General features: G+C 35.7%; 1 protein-coding gene across 5 annotated transcripts in view; it reads left to right on the top strand.

Moving 5' to 3' along the window:
• The window catches only part of MYOCD (myocardin), a 191,388-nt gene that overhangs the window by 152,587 nt on the left and 12,309 nt on the right, over positions 1 to 26,492 (top strand). For 4 of the 5 annotated variants that reach the window (XM_044068156.1, XM_044068154.1, XM_044068158.1 and 1 more), the window contains 2 exons: positions 901 to 1,857; positions 18,770 to 18,898. In XM_044068156.1, the coding sequence (XP_043924091.1) occupies positions 901 to 1,857; positions 18,770 to 18,898 (1,086 nt within the window). The remainder of the gene's footprint in view (positions 1 to 900; positions 1,858 to 18,769; positions 18,899 to 26,492) is intronic. The other variant, XM_044068157.1, reaches the window with a different exon arrangement.

The raw sequence follows: 26,492 nt of genomic DNA, 5'->3' as shown, positions 1-26,492 counted from the left end.
ACCTTGGAGTAGGCGATATGCTACAGAGTAAAGCTGGAGTTTTTCTGTCTGTCTTTCATATTGTAGGAGTTCAGGGCTTCTCAGTGTGTTTGTGACTTGGGATGACTGGAATTTTATTTGGGAGCATGTACTTTAATTGCCTTATTTTTTTTTACTATGTACTTTTTTTTTTTTCTTTTTAAAAAAGGAAATGCTGACATTACTTACATGATAGTCAACCATCCTGGCTAATTACCATGTTGATAATATGCCCCTAAGAGTTGCAGTGGTCAGGAATATAGATATGTATGCAAATAATAACCTTACCTTCGATCACAGTGGTGAGAAAATCCTTTTATGTCGCACAACTTATAAGTAAGTGTGTGGCATCTAGGTCCAAAGAGGTCATTATCCCACTGTACTCTGCCTTTATCAGACCAATCATATAGTACAATGCTGCCTTTGGTATGTACCTGACCAGGCTTATGCAGCAACTAGAACAACCTTAGAGGTTCCTTACAAAAAGAATATAAGACTTAACAAACATGCCCTATGCAGAGTGCCTTAAAGCCCTTTCCCTCTACTCAGTCTACTGTAGATTGTTGAGGGATGACCTATGCCTGGCTTACTGTTTGGCCTTTTCAAATTCAAAGTTTTTCCAGTCTGTATACGTTGAAGTCGAAAACAGTTTCATTTCTGAAACTGTATAATCCATATGTCTGAACAGTCTTTATAACTATTTACTTGATTGTAAAGACAGACAGTACACATAACAAGCTAGTCTTAAAACATAAATAAAATAAAAAGTAAATGAAATTTATTTTTAATGAAATGTCATTTTTAAACAGCTTTTCATTATATGCTGGCTAAAATGAACTGCAATTTTATATTTACTAATGCAAGCATTTTTTTTTATCCAAGGTGTCTGAATTGAGACAGCAACTCAGAATACGAGGTCTACCAGTATCTGGTACAAAAACTGCTCTAATGGAGAGGCTGAGGCCTTTTCAGGACCTTACTAACAACCCAGCATTGATATCAAGTGATGTAACAACTGTCACTTTCCCTGTTACACCAGCTAACTCCCTTACAAGCTACCAGTCACAGCCTACCAGCAATGGGTTACCTAACAGCTGCTATCAGTTCAACAGCACATGTTCTACTCCACCCATTTCCCCAGCATCTTCAGATTTCTCCATAGGTGGTTCTTTGTCTGACTCCTTTAATGATGGGACCATTTCTTCTCCTCATTTTGGTCTACAACCCTCTCCAGCCCACTTAAGCCCCGAGGAAGGCCTGACAAGTAGTAGAAATGGAGGCAGCATAAAGTCTGAGCTGGAAAGTTTTGACAGTGACAAAGACAAGATGCTGGTGGAAAAGCAAAAGGTTATTAATGAATTGACTTGGAAGCTACAGCAAGAACAAAGGCAGGTGGAGAAACTAAAAATGCAACTTCAACAACAAAAGAGGGGCAGCAGTCCTCATGAAAAGCAGGAAACTTCTCAGCATTTCTTTGGTATAACAATTAAACAAGAAAATGTAGTATCTAGTTGCCCATTTTCATCAGGACATATTGCACCCAAATGTCCAACAAATGAGTCTGCAAGGAACTTGAGTAGCAGTGGAGCTCCTCAGATTCCCAGTATTGTAAATAATTTGTGCATGGAAGTGCACGGACAAGGAAACCTGCTGTCGTCTTCCTTCTTAAGTCCACAGTGCTCACCACAGCATTCTCCAATTGGATCTAGGAACAGTCCACAGCACATCAGCTTGCCTCCCTCTCCAAACAGCCAGTATCTTCTCCCTGTGTCTCCAAGCAGCCATGGAGGAGAAGGCTACAGTATGTCTCCTCATTCAAACAGACTGTGTGTTGCCCAGGTAAGATACCATATTTCTGATACATCTTATATGACAAATAGCCAATGGCTGAGTGTATTATCCAGTAAGTGAATACACAGCTGAAATAGTTTTTTTTTTACTCACAAAATGGTAAGTTATTTTTGAGAAAATTAATACTGAATCTCCTAACTCTGCATCTGCAAACATTTAATGCAATACAATAAATCCTTTTAGACAATAAGTTTGCTAGATTTAACTCTAATTTACATTTATAGATTGTTTCCATAGTCTAAATTCAGATATAACCTTATATTAACTATGTACCAGATATGACAAAACAGCATTAACTATTTACCAAATATGACAAAACACTTTATGCTGTTTAATTTATTCTATATCATATATTTGCTTTTATTTATAATTTAACCTGTGATTTGATCATGTCATCATTAGATATCCATAAAGAATGTTATGAAAAGTACTTGTTAGACATTGCAGACTGGTAATTAACAACGCTAATATTTCATTCTTTATAATGTATATAACAGGTATTGTATAGAAGTGTCTTATTCAGTTCAGTAATCTTTTTACCAGGATAAACTGTAAGTTAGCCACTTAAAGAGAATCATTCGCCTCTTAAGTTTCCACCAACATTCATTACACACCTCGCTCTGGGGACAAACTGAAAGAAAACAAGGTCCATCATTCTATTAATCTTACAGAGCTATCTCTCAGATAAATGATGTAGAACCAGCACATCTATACATAAAATACTTCAACCATCCTGAATAAGCTACTTACTCAAATAGCCCACTTACCTTGCCTAACTCTCTTTGTACACCACTTAAAATAGCATTTCTTTCTTCTCTGAAATGTACTCAGTACCAAACCAAACTCATCTAGGTGAATAACATTACCTGCCTGGCAAATTGTAGTGAGTGCTCTGCTATAAAAAGCATTTTCACCTGGCAGTTTATTGTGGAGGGTTAAGACTATGTGCTTTAAGATCTGGAGCCTGCAGCAGTCTGGACCTTGATTCCCACAGCCTCTATTTGCCTGTGGTGTAACTGAGCATGTCACATACCCAGATGTTGTTTGTGGGTTGCCCCTGAAAAGGGATTGTGTATCCAGTGGGCTTACCCAATTAACAAGTAGTTATTCTGTATATTTTAATTTATTTCTCCTTGCAGATTAACTCTACTGCTCAGTGCTTACCTCCTCATAGCAATTGTTCTAATAGTGTTTTGCATGTGTTATCTTACATTTTATATATATATATATATATATATATATATATGTGTGTATATATATATATATGTGTGTGTGTGTATATATACATATATATATATATATATATATATATATATATATATATATATATATATATATAAAACGTGTGTGTGTCTATGCCATCATATGGGGAATATTACTTGATGTGGTTTGCTCAGCTGATGCAGTTAACACCCAGACCTTCTCTCTTGTTCCACCTATCACTGTCTGCTTAAAATATGTTGGTAATCTTAGCTTTGAAAGACTTGTTTAGCTTCTAGAGTGTGTATGGCACTCAGGCACTCAGGCTTGATTTCAAAAAGTTAACAGGTAAGGTGGTGTGCTATCCCCCCAGCAGTTATGTGATGTCTGATGCCATAAGATATGGGTCTGTCAGTCCTCCAGCTGTGTAGGTTAATAAGGACTGGCAGAACTCTGCACCCAGTTCCAAAGCAGGAATTGGGCTCACAAGATCAGTGAATGGGAATGTACAAGTACAATGCAGCCGAGTAGCCTGTTTAAGTCCCATCTGTAAGAGGGGTTCATGCAGGAGGGGGGAGGCAGCACAGCTGGATGAGGAAAACTGCCCCAAGAGGAGATGAAGAGTCAAGCACAAGCACAATACTGTGTTCCATGTGTCATCCAATTTCACAGACTGGACAACTCAGACCTACATTTGTTCATGTAACTGTGACCATAGCTCTCAACTAAATATGGAAAAATGTCAACAGAATCAGAGACAATCCAGAAATAATCAGGGATACTTATTTGTACTGTTAACTTGATATGTTAACAGAATAAGTTAATGTGAATTAATATACAATTTCTAAAGTAAAAGAAGTCTATAACTAATTATTGTCATTGTTTATTAAGTGTAACTCACCACCATGTCTCCAAAAGTCACCATTTTCAGGAGTCCCTAACTAGGCATAGCCAACAATTGGAACAACCACAGAAGTCCGTCACTAAAAGAATATAGGGCATAAGTAACATGTTCTATGCAGACTGCCTTAAGGCCCTATCCCTGTATTCTGTCTCCTACAGGCTGCTGAAGGGAGATCAATGCCTGGCATACAGGACATTGTCAGACCCCACTCTGATTGACTTTCTGCATATCTACAAATCAAACAGCACCAGAATTACCCATTCTAAAGACTTAAACCTTGCTTGTGATCTAAATAGGATCTGCAAGACAGACAGGTATGTATCCCAGAGACTACCCCATCTCTGGAACAGGGTCCTCCTCCGTGTGAAGCAGAGTTCCTCCCTAACCCAATTCAAGTTTAACTTGGACAATTGGATGGGGAACAGGAAATTCATCCCTGATTTGGCATGTGTGTCTCTAATAGACACAGGCAGCCTGTAAACTGTTCATCTCCCAGGCTGCTGCTTGTAAATGTTTCATCTCCCAAGCCCTTGCTTACACTTATCATGGGTACCAGAACTTGTCAGAGATTTGGGATGCATGGCTAGGCTTAAAAAGGCCGCTGTGGTTGTTAGCTTAGTAAACACCTATGAACCTATGAAGGAGGGATTGAGAGGGACAGAGCTAAAATTTGTGTCAAAATCAGGGACAGTTGAGAGGTATCACTGTGACAGCACTTGCCTAGTACAACCCTATTATCTCCCCTCCCTGTTGTTTGCAAGGTGAGAATGCATGCAGGATAGCCATTTCATTTCTTATGCATGCATTCTCATGTCCAAAACGTGACTTTAGCTGTGGTGAAGAGCAGCTTCAGGTGAACTCAGCATGTGGGCAGTAAGCTTGGCAGTATTTGGAGTACATGAGGAATATTTAAAGATATTCATTAACATAGAAAGTTGCCAGCAATAAAGCAAACACCCACTCTAAAGACATATGCCCACACTATTACATCATCACCAGCAGATGGCACTACAAGTAGCTAACTGAAAGTGCTCTCTGTTTCTGGAATAGGCTGCCTTTTCTTGTCAAGCACAGTACTGCCCAAGCAACTTTTAAAACCACTCTGCATCTCTAGCTAGGCATTCACAAATTTTCACCGAGGATATGAGATAAAAAACTACTCAGTGAAGACCATTATTAGTGTCCCACCAGTACTGGATGATGTGGCTGAGTTTTTCAATTTTCTCATTGGTGGTAAGCTTTGTAAGAACTAGGAACCCATAAGTTAAGGATGCTTTATACATAGTGTATAAATCAACTATTTTATGTTGAAAGATACATTCCAAAATGCTATAAAATATGTGCATATTTTTGTAAGAGGTTTTACATTCCTAAAATATTTTAAACACTTCTTTGCTAATTGTTGCTTTACCGTGACATATTGGATAATTCATCTTTATAAATGAATATTCACAACTGACTGTTCATATGCATCATCCTAGAATATAACCATATTCCTACCTGATCACCACAGAAAGGTTGAATCAATGAGATCTACCCATGTCACACAAGTGAAAAAATGGCAGAAAAAATACCGAAACTGTAGAAATTTGTGAGTGTGTTGTCACTTTTAAGTGGTTTGTCAAAGTTCACTGTACTTTCTGATATTTTTACCCTGTGTCTAGAAGGACAGACCTTTGTGAATGTTGCCAGATACAAAAGAAAATAAGGTTATCTGGGAAAAACATGCTTACCCACTGTGGCACTATAGTTCATAGATTCATACTAGGCTAACTGCCCTTGTGGGCCATTTAAAGCCTAGCCAATTACCCAATGTGAGAATCAAACCCTGCACCTTGTGTCTGTAAGGTAAACACCTTAACCATTATTTCAACCTCCCACTCTGTCAAGATATTTATACTTATTCTGTGAGCGCCTGAAGCATTTCATTCAGGGTATGTGAGAAGCTTCGGTTATATTACTGCTGAAAGACATCAGCATAACTCCCTGACTATGAACATTTCACCCATGCATAATTTTTAAGAATAAATTCCTACAAACTGAAAGAGGTAAACTACAAATAACTGAAATTCCTACTAACATTATCAGAAGATAGAAGTGAAAGAATGAGAGTAAGATGTCAGTATGCTCTTGCAATAAAAGAGGTATATATAAAGCAAATGACAACACTAGTCGTCTTAGAAATATCCACTATGGTACAGGTAAAGAGCAAATCTGATCTACCTGTAGCAATCCTCTCATCAGAATCTTTCTTTGTGCAGTGAATACTTCTTAGTAACACTTTAATTGTAATGCACAACATGTTTTTAGTGAATATTGTTCATTTATATCCAAAAATAATGATTTTATATATATATATATATATATATATATATATATATATATATATTGCCTGACAGTTACAGCCTGAATGGTTCACCATAGTTTTCATCACTCAGAAATGTATTATAACACATTCTGTATATATGTGTGAACATATAATATAAGCAAGCAATATTGCCCAACAGGAAGGGTGTTATTTACACAGTAACGCACACATTATTCTGCTTAGAGAATGGGTTGTATGTAAAATTGTGTTTTTATTACTATATATTTTTTATATATTTTTGATGTAACGTAATTGATACACTAATGTTTCAGACTTGTAGTAGTATATGTAAATGGTGTTGGAGGAAGTATTTTACATCCAAAATATCACATTTTCAAAAAATATTAAAATTTACTTCATTTTTTAGGGGGGTCCCTTAGACCTAAAATGTGTGGCTTGTTGCCAGTCTTTGGGGACTGAAGTCACTACATGACAAATATTTGAGTTTCAGACTATTTCCTACAGAAAATGCACACTGAAAGAAATCCCGTTAGTCAAGCAACTTTGTAACTTTATAATTTCAATATTTATTTGTTCCTATTTTTGAGCCTTTGTTCCCCTTTTATTTTTGAGCCTTTGTTCCCCTTTTATTTTTGAGCCTTTGTTCCCCTTTTATTTTAGACTTTATTCAGATTTCTTGAGCTAAGAGGTGGAGATGTATGTAAACCTCTTAACTTCTGCTTTCACTGCTCGATCTTAACCCCTCCAATAGAAACATAGTTATAGTTCAGAAAATGCATGCTAACACAAATCCTGTTATTCAAGCAAGTTTGAAATTTTATGAGTAATATCTGTTCTTATTTTTGAACCGTGTGCCGCCTTTATTTTAGGCTGTATCAATATACCTTGATCTAAGGGGTCAAGAGGTATGCAAAACTTTTAAATGCTTCTATTGCCACTGTCAATCATCCTCACCCTTAACATACATACATACATATGCACACACACACACACACACACACACACACACACACACACACACACACACACACACAATTTTGCTCTAATTCACACAACCACGCATAGACTCACACATGCAGACAGAAACATAAACACATACAAAAATGCACACTTTTCTTCCTTTTTTATGTTTCTTTTACTTTAATACTCACTAAACAGCAAAAGGTCCTTAAGTGAGTGTAAAATAACAGCTCAATCAATCTCACATGCACTCTCATGCACTCCCACACACAAACATAAAGACACACACTTGCAAACACTTTCTTTTTTTATTTTATACTCACTGAACAGCAAACATGCTGCATAGCGAGTGTAAAATAATGGCAACTGTTAACTTTCTTTTAGTCGGAGCTCCATGGCAACTTAATACTCTACCATGAAGTGGCGGACTTGTTTTTCAGAGGGCATTATTTGTATATTAACACTCTGCTGGAGAATGTTAATTTTCCAATCCAATCCAAAGACAGCAAGGGGTGTTATCCAAGAACCTTATGTACTTTCTCCAATGGTAGATTTAGAACAACAACACCATACCGTGAGTAAGTCCCGTATAAACTTCAAAGATAAATCTGCCTGTACACAGGACAACTGCATTAATTTAACGTCTTCTTCTGATGATTATGTACCTGATATGATTGTGATATATGATGATAGTAATGTACAAGAATATGACAATGGTTGCTGTTTCAACACTCAATTGCTTCAAGTACAAAATCATAATGAGCATGACAATATATTACTAGAATTAAGTACGTATCAATACAACGAAGACAACTTAAGCAATGATGGGTATAATGCAAGAGATAAAAATGGAGATGTGTATGTAACAGCAAGTTTAGATAATCAAAATTACTTAGTCAATTTTCATATAAATCAAAATCCAGATAATTATATTATTCAAAGTGACAATAGTATGCAACTACATGATGTAGATATATCAGTAAGTTCGAATATGAATATAACAACAGAACATAATGAGTATTTTTTATGTAATCCAAGTGTTATAATAAATACAAAGAAAGATTACAAAATATATAATTATTCTTCCAAGGGTATTACAGCAGCACATGCTGACTTATTTTCAAAAGGACTCAATTTTGTCCCATGTATTAAAGGCAATATGGTACAATCTATATTAGATTTAAAGTTATTTTCCAGAAAATTAAATTTAAAGGTATACTTTAATAACAACATTGAATGTCAAGCTGGGGAAAATAAAATGTTCACGAAACCAAGTCTATTCAATCCACCCATGAATGATGAAATTATGTATTTTGAAAGGAGAAGTGAATATGATATAAGAAAATTTTATAAGAAATACAAATATAACAAATATGCTAATATTACAACAACTGAAAAACAGCTTCTTAAAGATGTACAAAATGATCCAACATTAAGAGTCATGAGACCTGATAAAGGTAATGGCATAGTCATATTGGATTACAACGATTACAGCTTATACATGACTAACATGTTAATGAGTAAAACATATGTTGAAATAAGTAGAAATCAAGTACATATAGCATATAAAAGAATTGAAACAATGTTAGAAGACATGCTATACCAAGGGGGTATCACTGAAAAAGAATATAACTTTTTGAGAAATGAACATCCAGTAATCAGTGGTATCTTCGGAATACCAAAAATACACAAAGGCCTTGATAATTTGGATTTTAGGCCTATAGTAGATGGAAATAGAAGTGTCACATGTAATATAAGCAAATATTTGGATAATTTCTTTAAGGAAAGCATGAAATCTTTCAGTTATATTACAAAAGATTCATGGGATTTCTTGAGTAGACTCAACCAAATAACTATGAAAAAAGAATATGTTTTCATCACAATAGATGTAGTAAATTTATTTACTACTATACCCCATGATGTAGGCCTATTATGGCTAGAAGAACAACTATTTTTGACAAAATTATATGAACAAGATCAAATCAATATATTAATAAATTTAATGGAAATAGTACTTAATAATAACTACATATTTTTCGAAGGTAGTTATTTTCAACAAATCAGTGGGGTAGCCATGGGGGCACCTTGCGCCCCCATGTATGCAAATTTAATAATGAGTTATTGGGAACAAAATTATTTATTTACAACAGAGTTTCGTGAACATCTTATCATGTATACCAGATATTTGGACGATATTTTTATCATATGGAATCCAAATAACAATATAAATATATTGGAAACATTCTTACAGTATATCAATAATACAGTAAAATTTCTGAAATTTACTTATAATGTCCAAGAAAATAATATCAACTATCTGGATGTAGATATAACACATGACAAACAAACAAACATTTTGAAAACAAAAATACATAGAAAACCTACATTTTCAAATGCGTACTTGCATTTTGATAGCTGGCACCCTGGCCATCAGAAAAAAGCCATAGTTAAGGGGCAGATGGTCAGGGCAGCCAGGATGGTCAGCGAAGAAGTAGATTTCTTAGAAGAAATGAAATACATCATGCAATTATTCACGAATAGGGGATACCCAGAACAATTTTGTGTTCAAATATATGAAGAAGTAATAAATAAAAGAAAAAATGGAATATATACGGCAATTTTAAAAACTGGTGCAATATCAATCAATAATGAAGATATAATAGATCAACAATCTTATAATAACATCCCATTATATATTATTAAATTTGATGATTGTTCCAAAGATATAGAACATATTATTAAGAGAAATTGGGATTTCTTTGTTAATGATAAAATTGGGAGACAAATATTTAATGGAATAATAAAATTTGTATATAAGAAGAGTCCTTCCTTTAAAAACATATTAGAAAATAAAAGAAATACTGAAAAATATACAAGTGTAAGAAATGGAAATTTTAGATGTGGGACATGTAGAGCATGTAGTTATATTTATGAAACAGGTACTAATATTATGATTAATGAATGTAACATAAAAATATATGGGCATTATAATTGTCATACAATGAATATAGTATATATAGCCTTGTGTCAACAATGTAAGGCCTTTTACGTGGGAAAAACGAAGAGAAAATTTAGAGAACGAATTAAAGAGCATTTATTAGATATTCAGCATCAGAAAAATAGTAATGCTTTAGTAAGACACATTATGGAATACAATGATCATACATTTAAATTTATGGTTGTAACTCAAATTAAACAGGATTTACAAGGAAGGATCACTATGTATCACTTGGATATGGAAGAACTAAAATGGCAAATATTACTTAATTCATGTATACCTCCGGGTATAAATGAATATATGACCATAATGCCAGCATTAAAATTGAATAGAATATATAATAAATGATATATAATACCAACTATATACATTATATTATATTATGATAAATTCTATCAAACACATTAGTAATAATACAATAAGATCAAATTATTGGAATAATTTATGAAAATATATAAACATCATGGATTTAATAACTAATAGGTTGCATACTATACATACAAAATAATACATACACATTAATTGTATTAAATAAGAAATATGCACATCATATACTCCATTGAAATATGGTTAAGTTAATTGATAACAACCAAATACACTAGTAGTATATATATATATTTTTTTATCATATTTTATACATAGATATCATGGTACATAAAATATCTATACAGGAACACTTAACAACATATAGGTTCCAATTAAGTATATTATGACAGTATATATATAAAATACTATTATTATATATAGGATAAATACATTATTCATAATGATTTTTTGTATATATTTGGAAGAATAAGTATTTACATAAAACTTACAAATCAATTATTAGGATATCTTGTAAGTTATTTTTAAGTATATAAATGTATAATTAATTTAGTAAAAGTATACATGAGGTAGTGATGTATGAATATGTGTTGTATTTAAATAGTAAGGTTTTAAACAATGCCATTTCCCTTTTAAGAATTTATGGCGGGAAATTAGGTTATCAATTGAATGATTATTGAATAATCAACAATGTATAAAAGAGTAAGGTAGAATGATAGAATGTATTCTGAAGAAGTTCGTAAGGACGAAACCTAGGTCAACAATAAAGCAGTGTTCGTTACAAAGGTCGTTACAGAGTCTTTTTTGTGGCTTTTTGGAGTTGGTTAGTGCCTGCAAGTTTTGTTTTGGAATCTGTTTCATCTCCTTATTGGCATCGGCCTCACCTTGCTTTTTACAAGTAATTGATACACTAATGTTTCAGACTTGTAGTAGTATATGTAAATGGTGTTGGAGGAAGTATTTTACATCCAAAATATCACATTTTCAAAAAATATTAAAATTTACTTCATTTTTTAGGGGGGTCCCTTAGACCTAAAATGTGTGGCTTGTTGCCAGTCTTTGGGGACTGAAGTCACTACATAATGACAAATATTTGAGTTTCAGACTATTTCCTACAGAAAATGCACACTGAAAGAAATCCCGTTAGTCAAGCAACTTTGTAACTTTATAATTTCAATATTTATTTGTTCCTATTTTTGAGCCTTTGTTCCCCTTTTATTTTTGAGCCTTTGTTCCCCTTTTATTTTTGAGCCTTTGTTCCCCTTTTATTTTTGAGCCTTTGTTCCCCTTTTATTTTAGACTTTATTCAGATTTCTTGAGCTAAGAGGTGGAGATGTATGTAAACCTCTTAACTTCTGCTTTCACTGCTCGATCTTAACCCCTCCAATAGAAACATAGTTATAGTTCAGAAAATGCATGCTAACACAAATCCTGTTATTCAAGCAAGTTTGAAATTTTATGAGTAATATCTGTTCTTATTTTTGAACCGGTGTGCCCCCTTTATTTTAGGCTGTATCAATATACCTTGATCTAAGGGGTCAAGAGGTATGCAAAACTTTTAAATGCTTCTATTGCCACTGTCAATCATCCTCACCCTTAACATACATACATACATATGCACACACACACACACACACACACACACACACACACACACACACACACACACACAATTTTGCTCTAATTCACACAACCACGCATAGACTCACACATGCAGACAGAAACATAAACACATACAAAAATGCACACTTTTCTTCCTTTTTTATGTTTCTTTTACTTTAATACTCACTAAACAGCAAAAGGTCCTTAAGTGAGTGTAAAATAACAGCTCAATCAATCTCACATGCACTCTCATGCACTCCCACACACAAACATAAAGACACACACTTGCAAACACTTTCTTTTTTTATTTTATACTCACTGAACAGCAAACATGCTGCATAGCGAGTGTAAAATAATGGCAACTGTTAACTTTCTTTTAGTCGGAGCTCCATGGCAACTTAATACTCTACCATGAAGTGGCGGACTTGTTTTTCAGAGGGCATTATTTGTATATTAACACTCTGCTGGAGAATGTTCATTTTCCAATCAAGGTGCTGATATAGTGGTTGCCCATTCTATAATATAATATAATATAATATAATATAATATAATATAATATAATATAATATAATATAATATATAATATAGTAATGGGTTGCCATAGTTTTCATCAACCACATGTTTTATATCACATCTTGTATAGGAGTGAAAATGCAATATATTTTATATATTTATACATAGTTTGCTCTGAGAGTGTTGATGGAGAAGTACAGAGAAGGTCAGAAGGAGTTGCACTGTGTTTTTGTAGACTTAGAGAAAGCATATGGCAGGGTGCCTAGAGAGGAGTTGTGGTATTGTATGAGGAAGTCGGGAGTGTTATAGAAGTATGTAAGAGTGGTACAGGATATGTACGAGGGTAGTGTAACAGCGGTGAGGTCTGCAGTGGGAGTGACAGATATGTTTAAGGTGGAGATGGGATTATACCAAGGATTGGCTCTGAGCCCTTTCTTATTTGCAATGGTGATGGACAGGTTGACAGATGAGATCAGACAGGAGTCCCCGTGGACTATGATGTTTGCAGATGACATTGTGATCTGTAGTGAGAGTAGGGAACAGGTGGAGGAGACCCTGGACTGATGGAGATATGCTCTAGAGAGAAGAGGAATGAAGGTCAGCAGGACTAAGACAGAATATATGTGTGTGAATGAGAGGGAGGATAGAGGAATGGTGAGGATGCAAGGAGTAGAGGTGGCGAAGGTGGATGAGTTTAAATACTTGGGATCAATAGTTCAGAGTAATGGTGAGTGTGGAAGAGAGGTGAAGAAGAGAGTACAGGCAGGATGGAGTGGGTGGAGAAGAGTGTCAGGAGCGATTTGTGACAGACGAGTACCAGTAAGAGTGAAAGGGAAAGTCTACAAGAGGGTAGTGAGACCAGCTATGTTATATGGGTTGGAGACAGTGGCATTGACAAAAAGTCAGGAGTTAGAGCTGGATGTGGCAGAGTTAAAGATGTTAAGATTTGCACTGGGTGTGACGAGGGTGGACAGGATTAAGAATAAGTATATTAGAGGGTCAGCCTAGGTTGGAAGGTTTGGAGACAAAGCCAGAGAGGCAAGATTACGTTGGTTTTGACATGTGCTGAGGAGGGATGTTGAGTATATTGGGAAAAAGATGCTAAGGATGAAGCTACCAGGTAACAGGAAAAGAGGAAGACCTAAGATAAGGTTTATGGATGTGGTGAGAGAGGACATGCAGGTGGTTGGTGTGACAGAGCAAGATGCAGAGGACAGGAAGAAATGGAAGCAGATGATCCGCTATGGCGACCCCTAACGGGAACAGCCGAAAGAAGATGATGATACATATTTCAGTAATACCACAGAGATCACACAGTATGCATTTGAACAATCTGACAAGTCTGTAGATGAATAATATTTAGACAATAAAATACCTCCAGAAGACTACAAAGGAATATCATTTATCAGTACAGACAAATGCATTTCCACAGATGAACTCACAGCAGTGCAGAGTGGAACCACTAATATATGTTATAGGATAGAATAAAGGTGAAGGATGCCTTACATTTAGCTCTAGAAACTCTCAAGCCACTGTCTCACAAACCACATGATAATCTAGATCACATATTCCCATAATTTATTTAAAAGGTTACATAGCTGAGATGTGCTACTCACTGAAGGACTAGCTCAACTGAAATAAACTTTAGGTTTTCTATATAAACAGCAAACAGCGTCTTCAAAAAACTTTGAGTAAAGAGTAAAATCTCTGCACAAGTTTTCCTTAACTGAAAGGCTTTTTATCCACTGCTGGCTGATGACTTCAAAGCAAGGTGGGGCTGCAGGAAGCAGCCAAATGGGTGGGGTTAACTGCAGTGGGAGTGTATTAAGGCATGGACAACTTTGAGCACGTTTATAGTTTTATGTAAATTTCCACAAACCAGAAACCATCTCTGTAAGTTTTGAAACACTGAAGTGCAGAAACAATTAAGAAAAGTATTACCTTTCTTCCCCTTCCCAAGCCACCAAAAAATATATGTATTTAAAAAGCTTTGGGTTAGTAAATCAAATGCAAGGCACTTTACAGTATATCATGTTTAACAACATAAAGCATGATAAACAAAGCTGCACAGAGAAATCAAACCTCACGCACTAAGCAAATAGCTTACTACAACAGGCATACCATTGGAAATTTACCACATAGCCCACAAATAGCCCATTGTGCACCTAAAACCGGGTTACTGAGATGCACGTTATCCTCATCTGCCACAGATAAAATGAATCCAGTCTATGTTTAACCATCATATGAAAGTTTCATCTAACAGCTAAACATCGAACCCTAGTCATCAAACATTCATTTCAGCAAATGCGAGGTGGGGGAAGTAACTAGTTGGTCAACACTTTCCCATCTCACACACCACAGTATTTCAAAACCCTTTTCCCCACTGATCTTGGAGTCGGTATATATAGTTAGGGGGCTGTGGGGGTGAAGCTCCCCACTTTGGGGGTTGTGGGGGTGTGAAGCACTGGCCTTCATGTAGTACTGTACTACCTGTAGGACCATAGTTTGAGTCTTCACCTTTGTAGCTCACTCTTCTTTCATTTTATGAAACAGTAATTTTTGGTTATATCTTTTCATATTGACAAAGCTGGCACAGCTAAAAATCAAAGTTTCAAATGTCTTATCTACAAAAACAACCCACTGACTGGCCTACAGGGCATTGTCAGATCCTCACTCTGATGGACCTCCAGCAGATCCGGAAAACAAAGAGCACCAGAATCACCTATTCTAAAGACTTAAACCTTGCTTGTGATTTAAATAGAACCTGCTGGAGAGATAGGTATGTATCCCAGAGACTACCCCATCTATGGAACAAGCTCCCCGTCCATGTGAAGCAGAGTTCCTCCCTAACCCAATTCAAATGCAACTTGGGCAATTGGATGGGAAACTGGAAATTCCTCCCTGGCTTGGCACCAATGTCTCTAATAGACACAGATGACCTCTAAATGGTTAATCTCCCAGGCCCATGCTTACATTAATCAAGGGTAGCAGAACTTGTCAGAGATTTGGGATGAATGGCTAGGCTTAAAAAGGCCCCTGTGGTTGTTAGCCTAGTAAACACTTATGAACCTATGACTGTGACCCCATAGTATGGCAGTCATTTTCTTCCTGACAGCCACCTAATTCTAAACTGGAAATTTTCTTTTTACCCCTATTTCTAACTGTGGAATCCTTCTTAAGGAAGATGGAGTAGTAGTCGGCCTGATTAAAATAAGGTGTTGAAAAAATAATCTGCTCTTGTGCATTTCTGAAGTAACTGGGTTCTAATTATTATCTGGTCTAGTCAAGTCCTTTATCAACAGCATTCAGTCTGTTGAGTCACTTTAAGCATGCTGTTTTTTGTGTGCTTTTTCATTCATTTTTTTTCTAGGTGCTGTTTCTCTCTAGGTGCATTTCCCTCTCCGACTGCAGATCATTGACCTACCCCCACCTGCAGTGGACTCAAGCCCATTCATTCAGTAGGAGTGCAGAGAATCCCCTAGGCTGAGAGCTGCCAGGAGGGTTCATCATCCAGGCAAACATCAGGGAATTTAGTGTTCTCTTCACCACCATCCTAACAATGACAACTATTTTGTAAATGGTCTAAACTCCCTCCTTTGAGTGGTGATGTGGCCATCAAGAGCTACCATCTTCAGACTGGGTGGCCATGCCTTTGTCATTCCTGCACTGGCCTCCAACCTTATGACTCCATTCCTCTCTTGCAGCAGGAGGAATCATGTCTGGGACTACCAGCTAAGACTGGCCAGAACCTGCACCCTCCCGAGAGGATGGGCACTACTGTCTTCCCCTACAGTGCCATCAAGTGTCAGAGCCACTAATCAAAGTCAGGACACCTGGGTTATAGTCTGGGATTCACTGCTCTATGCCATCAGTGCAGCTCTTTCTCACTGTTTTCATTAATTAACTTCTCTGTAAATAATTTCTACCATTAGTGTAGTAACTATAATATATCCAGGTTAATCTATGGGATTACATATCAGAATGGTAAAAGTCGTGTTTTTGAACACAACTTTGCTGTACCTCTGATGCCAAAATTAACAACAGCACAAATACTCAAAAGTGAGAACCATATTTATTTCACTAAAGTTCATAAAAGGTCATACGCTATGATGGAGGAGGGTAAAACTCCTAAACTACGATGCAGGGGGCTGTAATTTCCACCCACATAATATAGTCAGCTCTGAAGTCAGTGCACCTTGGATTAAAGAAATTTACCCCTAGCAAAGGCCCATGATAAGGCTCCCAACAGTCAGGCTGGTGATAAAACTTTTCACAACTAATCCTGTGCTGAATTCAGTTTCAGAAGCCACATTTTACAAAAAGATGTGTTCCTGTCCATGGGGCGTCTTTTGTTTCCCATCGGCTTAATTCACTCCCTCATATCTACAGTTATTTTTCTGCTGTTTTCCTTCTTGTTTCTCTTTCATGTTCTGTGCTGTTGCGTATTTATTTATCCATCTTCTATTCTCAGTTATCCAAGATTCCATTCTGTATCAGTGCAACTAGATCTTGATGTAAGTGATTAATATTTCCAGATTCATCCACCAAACATCAGCAGTTTTAACAACTAACAAATGTAATGCTTGAAAGTACTCACCTAATATTAGCATCTAAGAAAAATGTTATGTTTAGACAATGCATCTGTCATTCTTTGCAATCCTCGTAAGCCACAGTACACAGCTCTCATAGTGTTCTAACCTTTGCAAGTCTCAGTCCATCAACTAAACTATTTTGTCTTTGCCTTAATAAAAATATCTTATTAATGAGCATTTTCTTGAGATGTAAGCTTAAAGCCTCAGTCAACAAGAAGCGGGAAAGTATGTCAATGTCTCCTAACTCTGCATTGAATCATTACCTGTAAGCTGTTCTTCTACTGTTGTATCACTTAATAATTAAAAAGAAATCATTAATAGGAGGAATTTTTAACAAAGCTGATTGTGTTTGACATGGACAGCAAAATTCAGTCATTCATTGATTCACTCGTGAGCATGTGCTTTATGTGAGGATAGAGAAGTAATGCACAGTCTTAATGCACTGCATAGTTTACGATCACAGGTTACATGGTGCTGACCAGCCGCAGCTTCTATGTATTCAGAAAAAGTTTGTTATTCAAGAAATGTATAACTCCTGTAAATACAAGGAAGCTGAGAAATCATATTGAATTTAAAATTATATATTTGGATTGAATTTAAAAATGTCCTTATGTGTGTATTTTAATGCACTACCAGTTTAATTATTCTAAAACATGTTTGTATAACAAAGCATTTCTGCTGCTCAATTCATGATGAAAGCACGGTTTACTTTTTGTATGTCTTTATAAAATGGTGAGCCTAAATAAAAATAAACACAGATCGCATTAAGTTCCTTGTGCTACATGATCAAAGTTTGTACGCATTACAAGCTACCACTGACATGGGCATTTTAGTTAATAATACTGTACGTGCTGTTATACTTTATTTTCTAATTTGATGATAACACACACAACACTTTCTACGTCTTTGACAGAATGTATACATTTTTCAGACTGCACAAATCGTAAGATCTAAGTCTTTTGTGGAATTACAGTGCCTTTTGCTAATGTGGGCCACCTGAGTTGCTCCGCTGTTGAAATATTTATTCACTTATAAGGCTAAAGTTAATGCAGTACCTGTGTATTATTTTGTTTTACAATATTTTTAGTGACATAACTAAGGCGAATGTTGCAGTGACTCACAAACAGTAATATGATGATTAATAACCGCAGAGACAGTATTTTGTGACATGATCCCACTGTGGCCACCTGTGAGTCCATCTGCCTAACTGTGTAAACCTCCTGCCTGGTACTATCCTATAAACCTAGGAACCTGTACTGAGCATTTTTTTACTTTACATGATTAATTATCTATTATTTTACAGAATGGCTGTAAGGCAGAGCACAGAATAATATACATGGAAAAGCAGATGCAACAACTAATATCTATGTTATACTATTCTTTAATTTCAAGAAGAAATGCACATTTTATAAAAAAGCCACCATCCTGGGGGCATTCATAATTGCACTAAAAAGGCTTTAACTTGTGTTTTCATTTAGATGACAAGTTTGCAGCCTGGCAACCACATGAATCAAAAATTTCCCATTCCATCTCCAAACTTTTGCAATTCAAACTCATCCCTCTCAAAAAATAAGCAACCTCCCTCCTATGAGGATGCTGTCAAACAGGTGAGCGTTTATTCAATTATTTATGGACTCAACTTAATACAACATTCACATACCCAACTTACTTGTTGATTGAGAGATTGACTGAAATAATCACAGGAATGGCTTGTTGCTATTAATATACTATTAATAACAAACGAAAATGGCTGAATCAGTGTACTCTCGTCTTCTGTTACTTCCACTTCTCTTCTACTGTCTCCAGCAATCATGTTGCACTACACCACCATTCCCATAGTAACAGTGACTCATTTGGCAGTATTATGTCATCAAGTTACTTCCTTATGTCATTCATACATTTACAAAGGTGCTCATACTAATATGTTCCTTAACTCATGCAGATTTCAGAAACATTAGTATAATTTATCAGTTTTTCCTTATTTATCCTAAAGACCAGAGGTTCCTCCAAAACTGAATTTTTTTCTCTATAATGTTTAAATTAAATACTGTTTCTGTGCCTCTTTCAGGCCACTCTTTCCCCCCATATAGAGCTGTATTATATCTATGAATTGGAAGTCATGGTCTCTCTTAACTAGAAATTCAGCCATTCTGGTCACCTTTTTCAGTTTTTTTTTTCAGATTTTACAAGTTTCGGATGTTCATTATCTTGATCTCTGCTGCAGTAGCCTTAGTGATATGGGTTATATCCTGCTAAGTATATTACAGCTGGCCAGCTGATGGAGACAACAGATATCCTTAAATCAAGATCTCTCCTTGTCCTTCCCTGCTCCAAAGCAGTCAGTCACCACATTTGCTTCCCATTTGCTTTGGAAGTAGTTTCAGGAGAGATAAAAGTGCAGGGGGTGTGGGACACCAAGGACAGATGCAAGGACGTAAATATCAAGGAGATGCTTACCATCATGAAGGCACTCATTTGTCTAAACCATCTTTGATCCTCAGGATCTATTCAAGTGGTTACAAACAATATGTCAGTGATGTGGTATATCAACAAGCAAGGGGGAACCGGTCGTACCCTCTTGACAGACTAGCCATGTTAGCTTGGGATATAGCTTCACAGCACAGTTTCAATCTACAGGCATCCTACATTCCATCAGAGCAAAATTGTGTCACAGACAAGCTGAACAGGACCAGGACAGACCATCATAAATGTAAACTATATCTGGAGGTCTTCCAAAATTTAATCCATCTCTGGGGAGTTCCTCAAGTAGACCTCTTTGCCTCCTGTCTGAGTAATCAACTGGCAATATTCTGTTCCAGGACACTATGCAAGAAGGCCTGGAAGACATATGCCTTTTCTTTTCTCTGGACAGGAATGTGCCTGCATGCCTTTCCCCCCTTTCCATTAATATCCATGGCACTTTTGAAGATTCAGAAGGCATCTCCCAAGATAATTGTGGTGACTGTCTTTTGGTCCAGGCAACCATGGTTCTCCCTTCTTTTGGAAATGACCAGGGGCAATTACCACAAGTTTCCTCATAGAATGGATTTACTCACACAAGACCAGGAGTGTTTGATACACCCCAACATCAATCATTTTGAATTGACTCCCTGGATGATAGAGTTATTTCCTTTAAAGCACCTGTTTTCTGAGGATGTGCAGCAGGTACTCCTGGAGGCAACAAAGCCTGCTACTAGAAAATCGGGTCTATATTATAAGAACACCATATGGGCGACACCATATGAGCGAAGTTGTGAAACTTCAAAACAAAAATAAAAAATGTAAAAATTAAACAAAAACCTACCTGATCGCTCTGAGCAGGAGGGCAAGCCCTCCTGCACCCCCCACATGGAGGACTGTGCCCACCACACCCCTGCTACTTAAATATAGCAACTCCAAGATCATACTACATTGAAGTAAAGGGAAGAATTCCCTATGGCGATGGGTTTTCAATATTTGACCATTTGGTGTCGCCCATACGTTGTTCGAATATTGAAATCCTCGCTCTTATAATATAGTCCCTAGAAAATCATATATTAACAAATGGAAAGGATTTTCTAGTTGGTGCCAACAATATAACCAGCACCTATTCAGGGCTAGTTGTTTGTTTTTACAACATTTGTGTGAGTTACTCTCCTATGGTCTTTCTTATTCTTGTATCAAGGTTCATTTATCAGCCATTTCTGCATGCCTGCCCATGGATCCTCCTCTTTCAAAACAGTTGCATGTCAAAATGTTCTTGAAGGGGGTTTTATGTAAGAGGCCTTCAAGTAAACCAGTGGCCCTTCCTTGGGATCTTAATTTTGTGTTAGAGAAACTAACACTAGCTCCATCTGAACCAGCTAATCTGGCTGACTTTAGGTTCTTAACAAGGAAAACAGTTTACTGATTGGGCTGACCTATGCAAGAAGTGTATTTGACTTGCAAGCTCTTATGGTGAGTTAACACTACCTCATTTTCCACAAGGACAGGGTTTCTTTGAGAACTATTTCTTCTTTGATGCCTAAAGTGGTATACGAATTTACTTTAAGCCAATCTCTCCATCTCCCTGTTTTCTTTCCTGTACCTAAAAATGAGGGAGAAAGGTTACCACAGAAAACTCAGATACTACCTTGACAGAACAAAATCTTTCAGAACTTTGAATCATTTGTTCATTTCTTGTAAAGGTAAGAAGGGACAACCTCTGTCAAAACAGACTATTTCCAAATGGTTGTCTAAGGCTATTACCTTTGTTATACCCACCATGACAAATCTATTCCAGGCAGAGTCAAGACCCACTCTGAAAGGATCTTGGCTTCTTCTATGGCTTTTTAGAAAGAGTTATAGTCTAGAAGCATTTTAGAAGCTGCTACTTGATCCCCTGTACATACTTTTCATTTTCTAGATCTAGATCATGCTTTGCTAGGACCATTTTCTAGGAGATCCTAAACCTTTCTCCTTGTACCTCTCAAATATAGTTGGCTAGGGTAACCTACCCATAAAGTTAAGGCTACCGCAGCAGTGATCAATATGAAGTACATAGTACAGTTGTGTAAGTTAAACTTACCATAAAAGTAGATGTTTGAATGTTCACTGCTGCAGAAGCTGCTCCCTCCCTCCATCCCACTTCATTTTTTGGTGTTTTTTTTTTTATGCCAGGGTGTGAACATTCATTTTTTATTATTCCTAGTATTGCCCATTCAGGGTTCAGCCTCCCTCTGTCTGTTGGCAGGAAAGCTCTAAAGGAATTCGCACCCAGTTCAGCTCGAGCTGCTTGACAGTTTTGGGTGCATGGAAGGTGCCCTGAAGCTTTGGAAGCTGGCTGGCTGTTATATCCTTGGCAGGATAAAATCCATATAGATAAGGCTACTGCAGCAGTGATCATTCAAACATCTGCTGTTATGCTAAGTTCAGCTACCACAACTGTACTTTCTCAGGTAGTAATGAGAAATGGATTGAAATTTTAGTGCACAACATGAAAGAACTCTGTTTTTGGATTGTATAAGCTAGAATTCCATTTGGATTCCATGCATTGTGTCAGTCCTTGTCATTATTTAAAGTTATTTATACTTGTATTGTACTATCACAGACCTAATCCTAATCATCTATATTGTGGAGAAGTTCGTTGGTGGTGTTTGGGACCTTAGTATTTAACAACTTCTTAAACAGCAGATCAATATTAATTTTGATTATGGCCATTTGATCTTTTTTAAACCTTAACTATAAGAAGTACACTTTGATAAGTCTACACTAACAAAAGCTGTGAACTTGCAGGTCAATTTAGAAATAACTCTATCAGATTTAATAGCTATTGTTAACATCACTTGTCCCTCTACATGTGCCATCTTGGATCATTTTTCATAAAATATCAGCTTTTTCTGTCAGAACACAATTGAAATAAGCTGTCTTATTGCTTTACAAAGTTTTTTTAAAAGACAATGGTATACTACCACAAAGTTTAAAATTCATCTTTGATTTGGTGGTGATTTTCAAATTCATTTTTATTTTTTACTTAAGTCATAAAAAATATTTACATAACTGTGTCCTTATACTTTGAGCTGAAAGGCATGCTGTCATTTAACACTTTGGGCAGATCTTAAGCAGTTACTTACTTGTATTATGTGTTTCACAGTGAACTAGTAAAAAAATATGAATGGTTAATACCTGCATAAGATATTGCGACTTTTCTTCTCTTTAACCTGAATATAGTCTGTCACACTGGTGTTGCTTCTGAAACTCGATACCCAGTATGTTTCCTTATATGCGTTAATCAAGCAAGTCAAGCTACAAATCAAGTTTCTACTATTAGCCTATACATTTTTACTTGTGTAATGTTGCAGGCACTTTTTAGTTTATTTATATGATCAATAACAATGCAGTTGATCTTTTTCTTGTACCCATTTACCCAGCTAACTATGTATGTTCCTTCATCACTTTTTTTAAACTAAGTTGAATATGAACAAACCTTTTATTCCAAGCATAGCTGATGCCTCTTTATGTCATGATGTCATGCTGTAAATTTGATACACAATATTACCAACAGGCACTTGTCTTAGAGAGAGGCAAGGTTGCCAAACCAGGTGTGGCTAAGAGTTAGATGAAAATTATGTTTCTCACATAAGTACAGTAGTATGTGGTGATTAAATAGAATTGGTCTGGATAGCAACTTTGGAGTTTTTACTTCTCTTCTCTTCTTGGTAAGCTAAGGGGAGGAAGTATTAGGTTCATATCTTGGGATCTTACCTGACTTAACTATCATATTTCAGACACTGATAATTTCTACCCTATAGCCAGTATTTAAGGACTTATAGCCAGCTTTATTTCATATAGGTTGCTAACTGAATCTTTTATGCATTGTCAACATAATGGACACCTTCATGTTAACACTCATTATACTTTTCCTTATGGAAAAAATCTTTTAGAAACTAAATAATTGCTTGTGATTTAGATGGTTAACACAATGCAAAATCCAACTAAAACAAAGCTTTTCATGTATTTGTTATTGTATAATATGGATATGCAAATCAGCATACTGAAAATTCACATATGACTGCCTCTTATTTAGAATCCCTTAAGAAAAGGTGAATTTCCCCATTATTTGCTGCAGGCTCCAGTACCTAAAGCCATGACATTGCTATAATTATTAAGCATAACTACAGCATCCATATAATAAACACTGGACAATTCAATATATTAGAATGCAAACGTCCATACAATAATCAGCCTTTAGTCATTATATTCATATATGCTCATTGTTAGAATAATGTGAATATTATTGGGGATTTATCAACTCTTATTTCACAATTCAAAAGCCATCATTTTATTATTGGGGATTAGAACTTAACATTCTTGTCGTCTTTAGACAACTTAGGTTCCAGAGATAATATTAGCTTATGAATTAATCAATCCATAAAGAATGAAGTTCCCTAAAGGAACCAAGTGTACCTTTATCAGCCCTGCATAAGTTATTTGTAAGGCTAGATTATTTTCTGATCTCTAATGCATTAAAAGGGTCAATCATGCATGTACAAGAAGCACCCTGATCTGATCCTTCTGAGATTGCTCCCAAATCACCCTTTATTTAGAGTTCACTAAATTTTCGCCCAAATCTTAAAAAAAAAAACAAATGGTAATTGAAGCAATCAAGTTGTAATTTAAGGAATTTTAGAAGTCATACATGGATAACCATTTACCTTTTGATATTAGATGGGTGTAATTAAAGGTTAAATTAAGGGCATTTATTTAGTATACCCTTTTTATAAAAAAATGGAAAATTTGTACTGACTTCCAACCAACAAAGTCAGGCAAGGAATAGGGAATTGCAATCATCATTTAATGCAGATACATGTTCATCCTTAAAAAGTTACAAGAACAACTTAAACTCCTTTACACTTCTAACTTTAAAAGGACAAATTGTAAAATAAATGCAAAAGTACTCTGAGTTGGTTACATACCATCAAGGTTGTTAGTGTAGATTTTAAATCTCAAACTACCTAGAAATACTATTAAAAGTTATTGGCAATAACAGAGCAATTTTACTGCGTCTTCGAGTATTTTAAATACATTTCATATGATATACTCTGAGAGCTATTCTACATCTTACTAATGGATGTCCTCAGAAATAACTTGATTGATATCTTGCTTCTTATAAGTCTAGACTCATCCCAGCCTGTCTCTTAAATAATCTTAGCAAACCATTTAAGATATGCAAGTAAGAACTGCTAACATCAAACTCAAGGTAGAAAAAGTTCCATGAGTAGGAGAATTTTAGGGCAAATTTTTATAGGAAAATGAAGCATTTACTAACTCCAGCTGTAGTTTCCCTGTATAATCACTTTTGTATTTATCATGATAAAGATAATTATCTCATCCAATAAAAATGTACCATGATATCTAACCTTCATATAGGTCCTTCACCCAATTTCCTTGATAAATACTAATCATGACGATGATGATGATGATGATGATGATGAAGAAGAAGATATTGGCTAAAAAATTAATAATGGCTATTAATCGTATTACTTCAGATTTTCAGTTTGATTTTATGGAGGAAAGACAAATGCAGGATAATAATTTAATGTCAGAATTTATAAAATACAAGAACCACATTTAACCTGTTTTGGTGTTAAACTGATGTACCTCTTATAAGAAAGTTCTTGGCTAAATTGCATTTTCTGTGTTCCTTTTGCTACTTATTAATCCCTAATACATGTACATGTTTCATTTAATAATCTTACCTTGTCACCTCTCATAATTAAAACCAGTACTAGACAAGGTGTTCACCTAGCCCCATATATCTTATCCTGTCTTGTGAACCTTTATTTAGTCAGATTATCATCCACAATTTGACTTATGACAATAATTATATCAATGGCACATTGTTTGTCAAGAATATGTTGATTTACCACCATAATCCAAAAAGTTTTCTTAAATAACTACTAAATTTAATTGAGGCTTACAGCAACGTTTTTACCTATAGGTTCAGTCAAGACAAAGCTCACTTAATTCATGTCTCTATAGACAAAATTGTAAATTTTGACTAAATTCCTATTTCAATGACTGAAACAAAATGCAGGGGAATTAAATATATTGATAACTTGTAAGTGTATTATGTATGTCTTTTTCTGCCATTTACTGCACAGAGGTAAACTTTCTTTTATCATTTCCACAAAATTATAATACTGTACATAAAGTGATACACAGAGTAACCTACTTTCTTCCAGGTGGCAGGGAACTGCCCCAGGAAGACTGCAATTCAAAAAGATAACGTCTTATTCTTGAGGTTTCAAGGAAAGATAAGGCACACACTAAACATGTACATTAACTGACAAGACAGAAATATATTAAACTGTTTGCATATGTCTGATCAGCATATCCTTGCTAACAAAAATCAAGCTAAAAGACAGTAGTAGATGTAATGCATTTCCAGTCTGACATATTTGTCTTTTTTAAGAAATCTTTAACTACATACATCTGAGAGTATGCAGCGTATTCTGTTGCATTCCATAGTCTTGCTTTATCTTTTCTGAAATGATAAGCAACAGCAAAACTATAGGCTTATTTATCTCACTATTGCCCTACAGTGAAAATCAAGGCTGATACTGATTGTTCCACTTTAGTCATCTTCAAGTTTGTTGAGGACATAAGATATGCATTTATTTCTTTCCAGACTTTAAATACAAACAGATGTTATGTCAGTGAGCAGCAATCATAATACAAATA

Source organism: Protopterus annectens, chromosome 4.part0 (assembly GCF_019279795.1).
Source record: "Protopterus annectens isolate FY-2018-M chromosome 4.part0, PAN1.0, whole genome shotgun sequence".
Classification (NCBI taxonomy): domain Eukaryota; kingdom Metazoa; phylum Chordata; order Ceratodontiformes; family Protopteridae; genus Protopterus; species Protopterus annectens.
The sequence above is the reverse complement of the archived record's forward strand: the minus strand, read 5'-3'. Positions and strand labels throughout refer to the sequence as shown.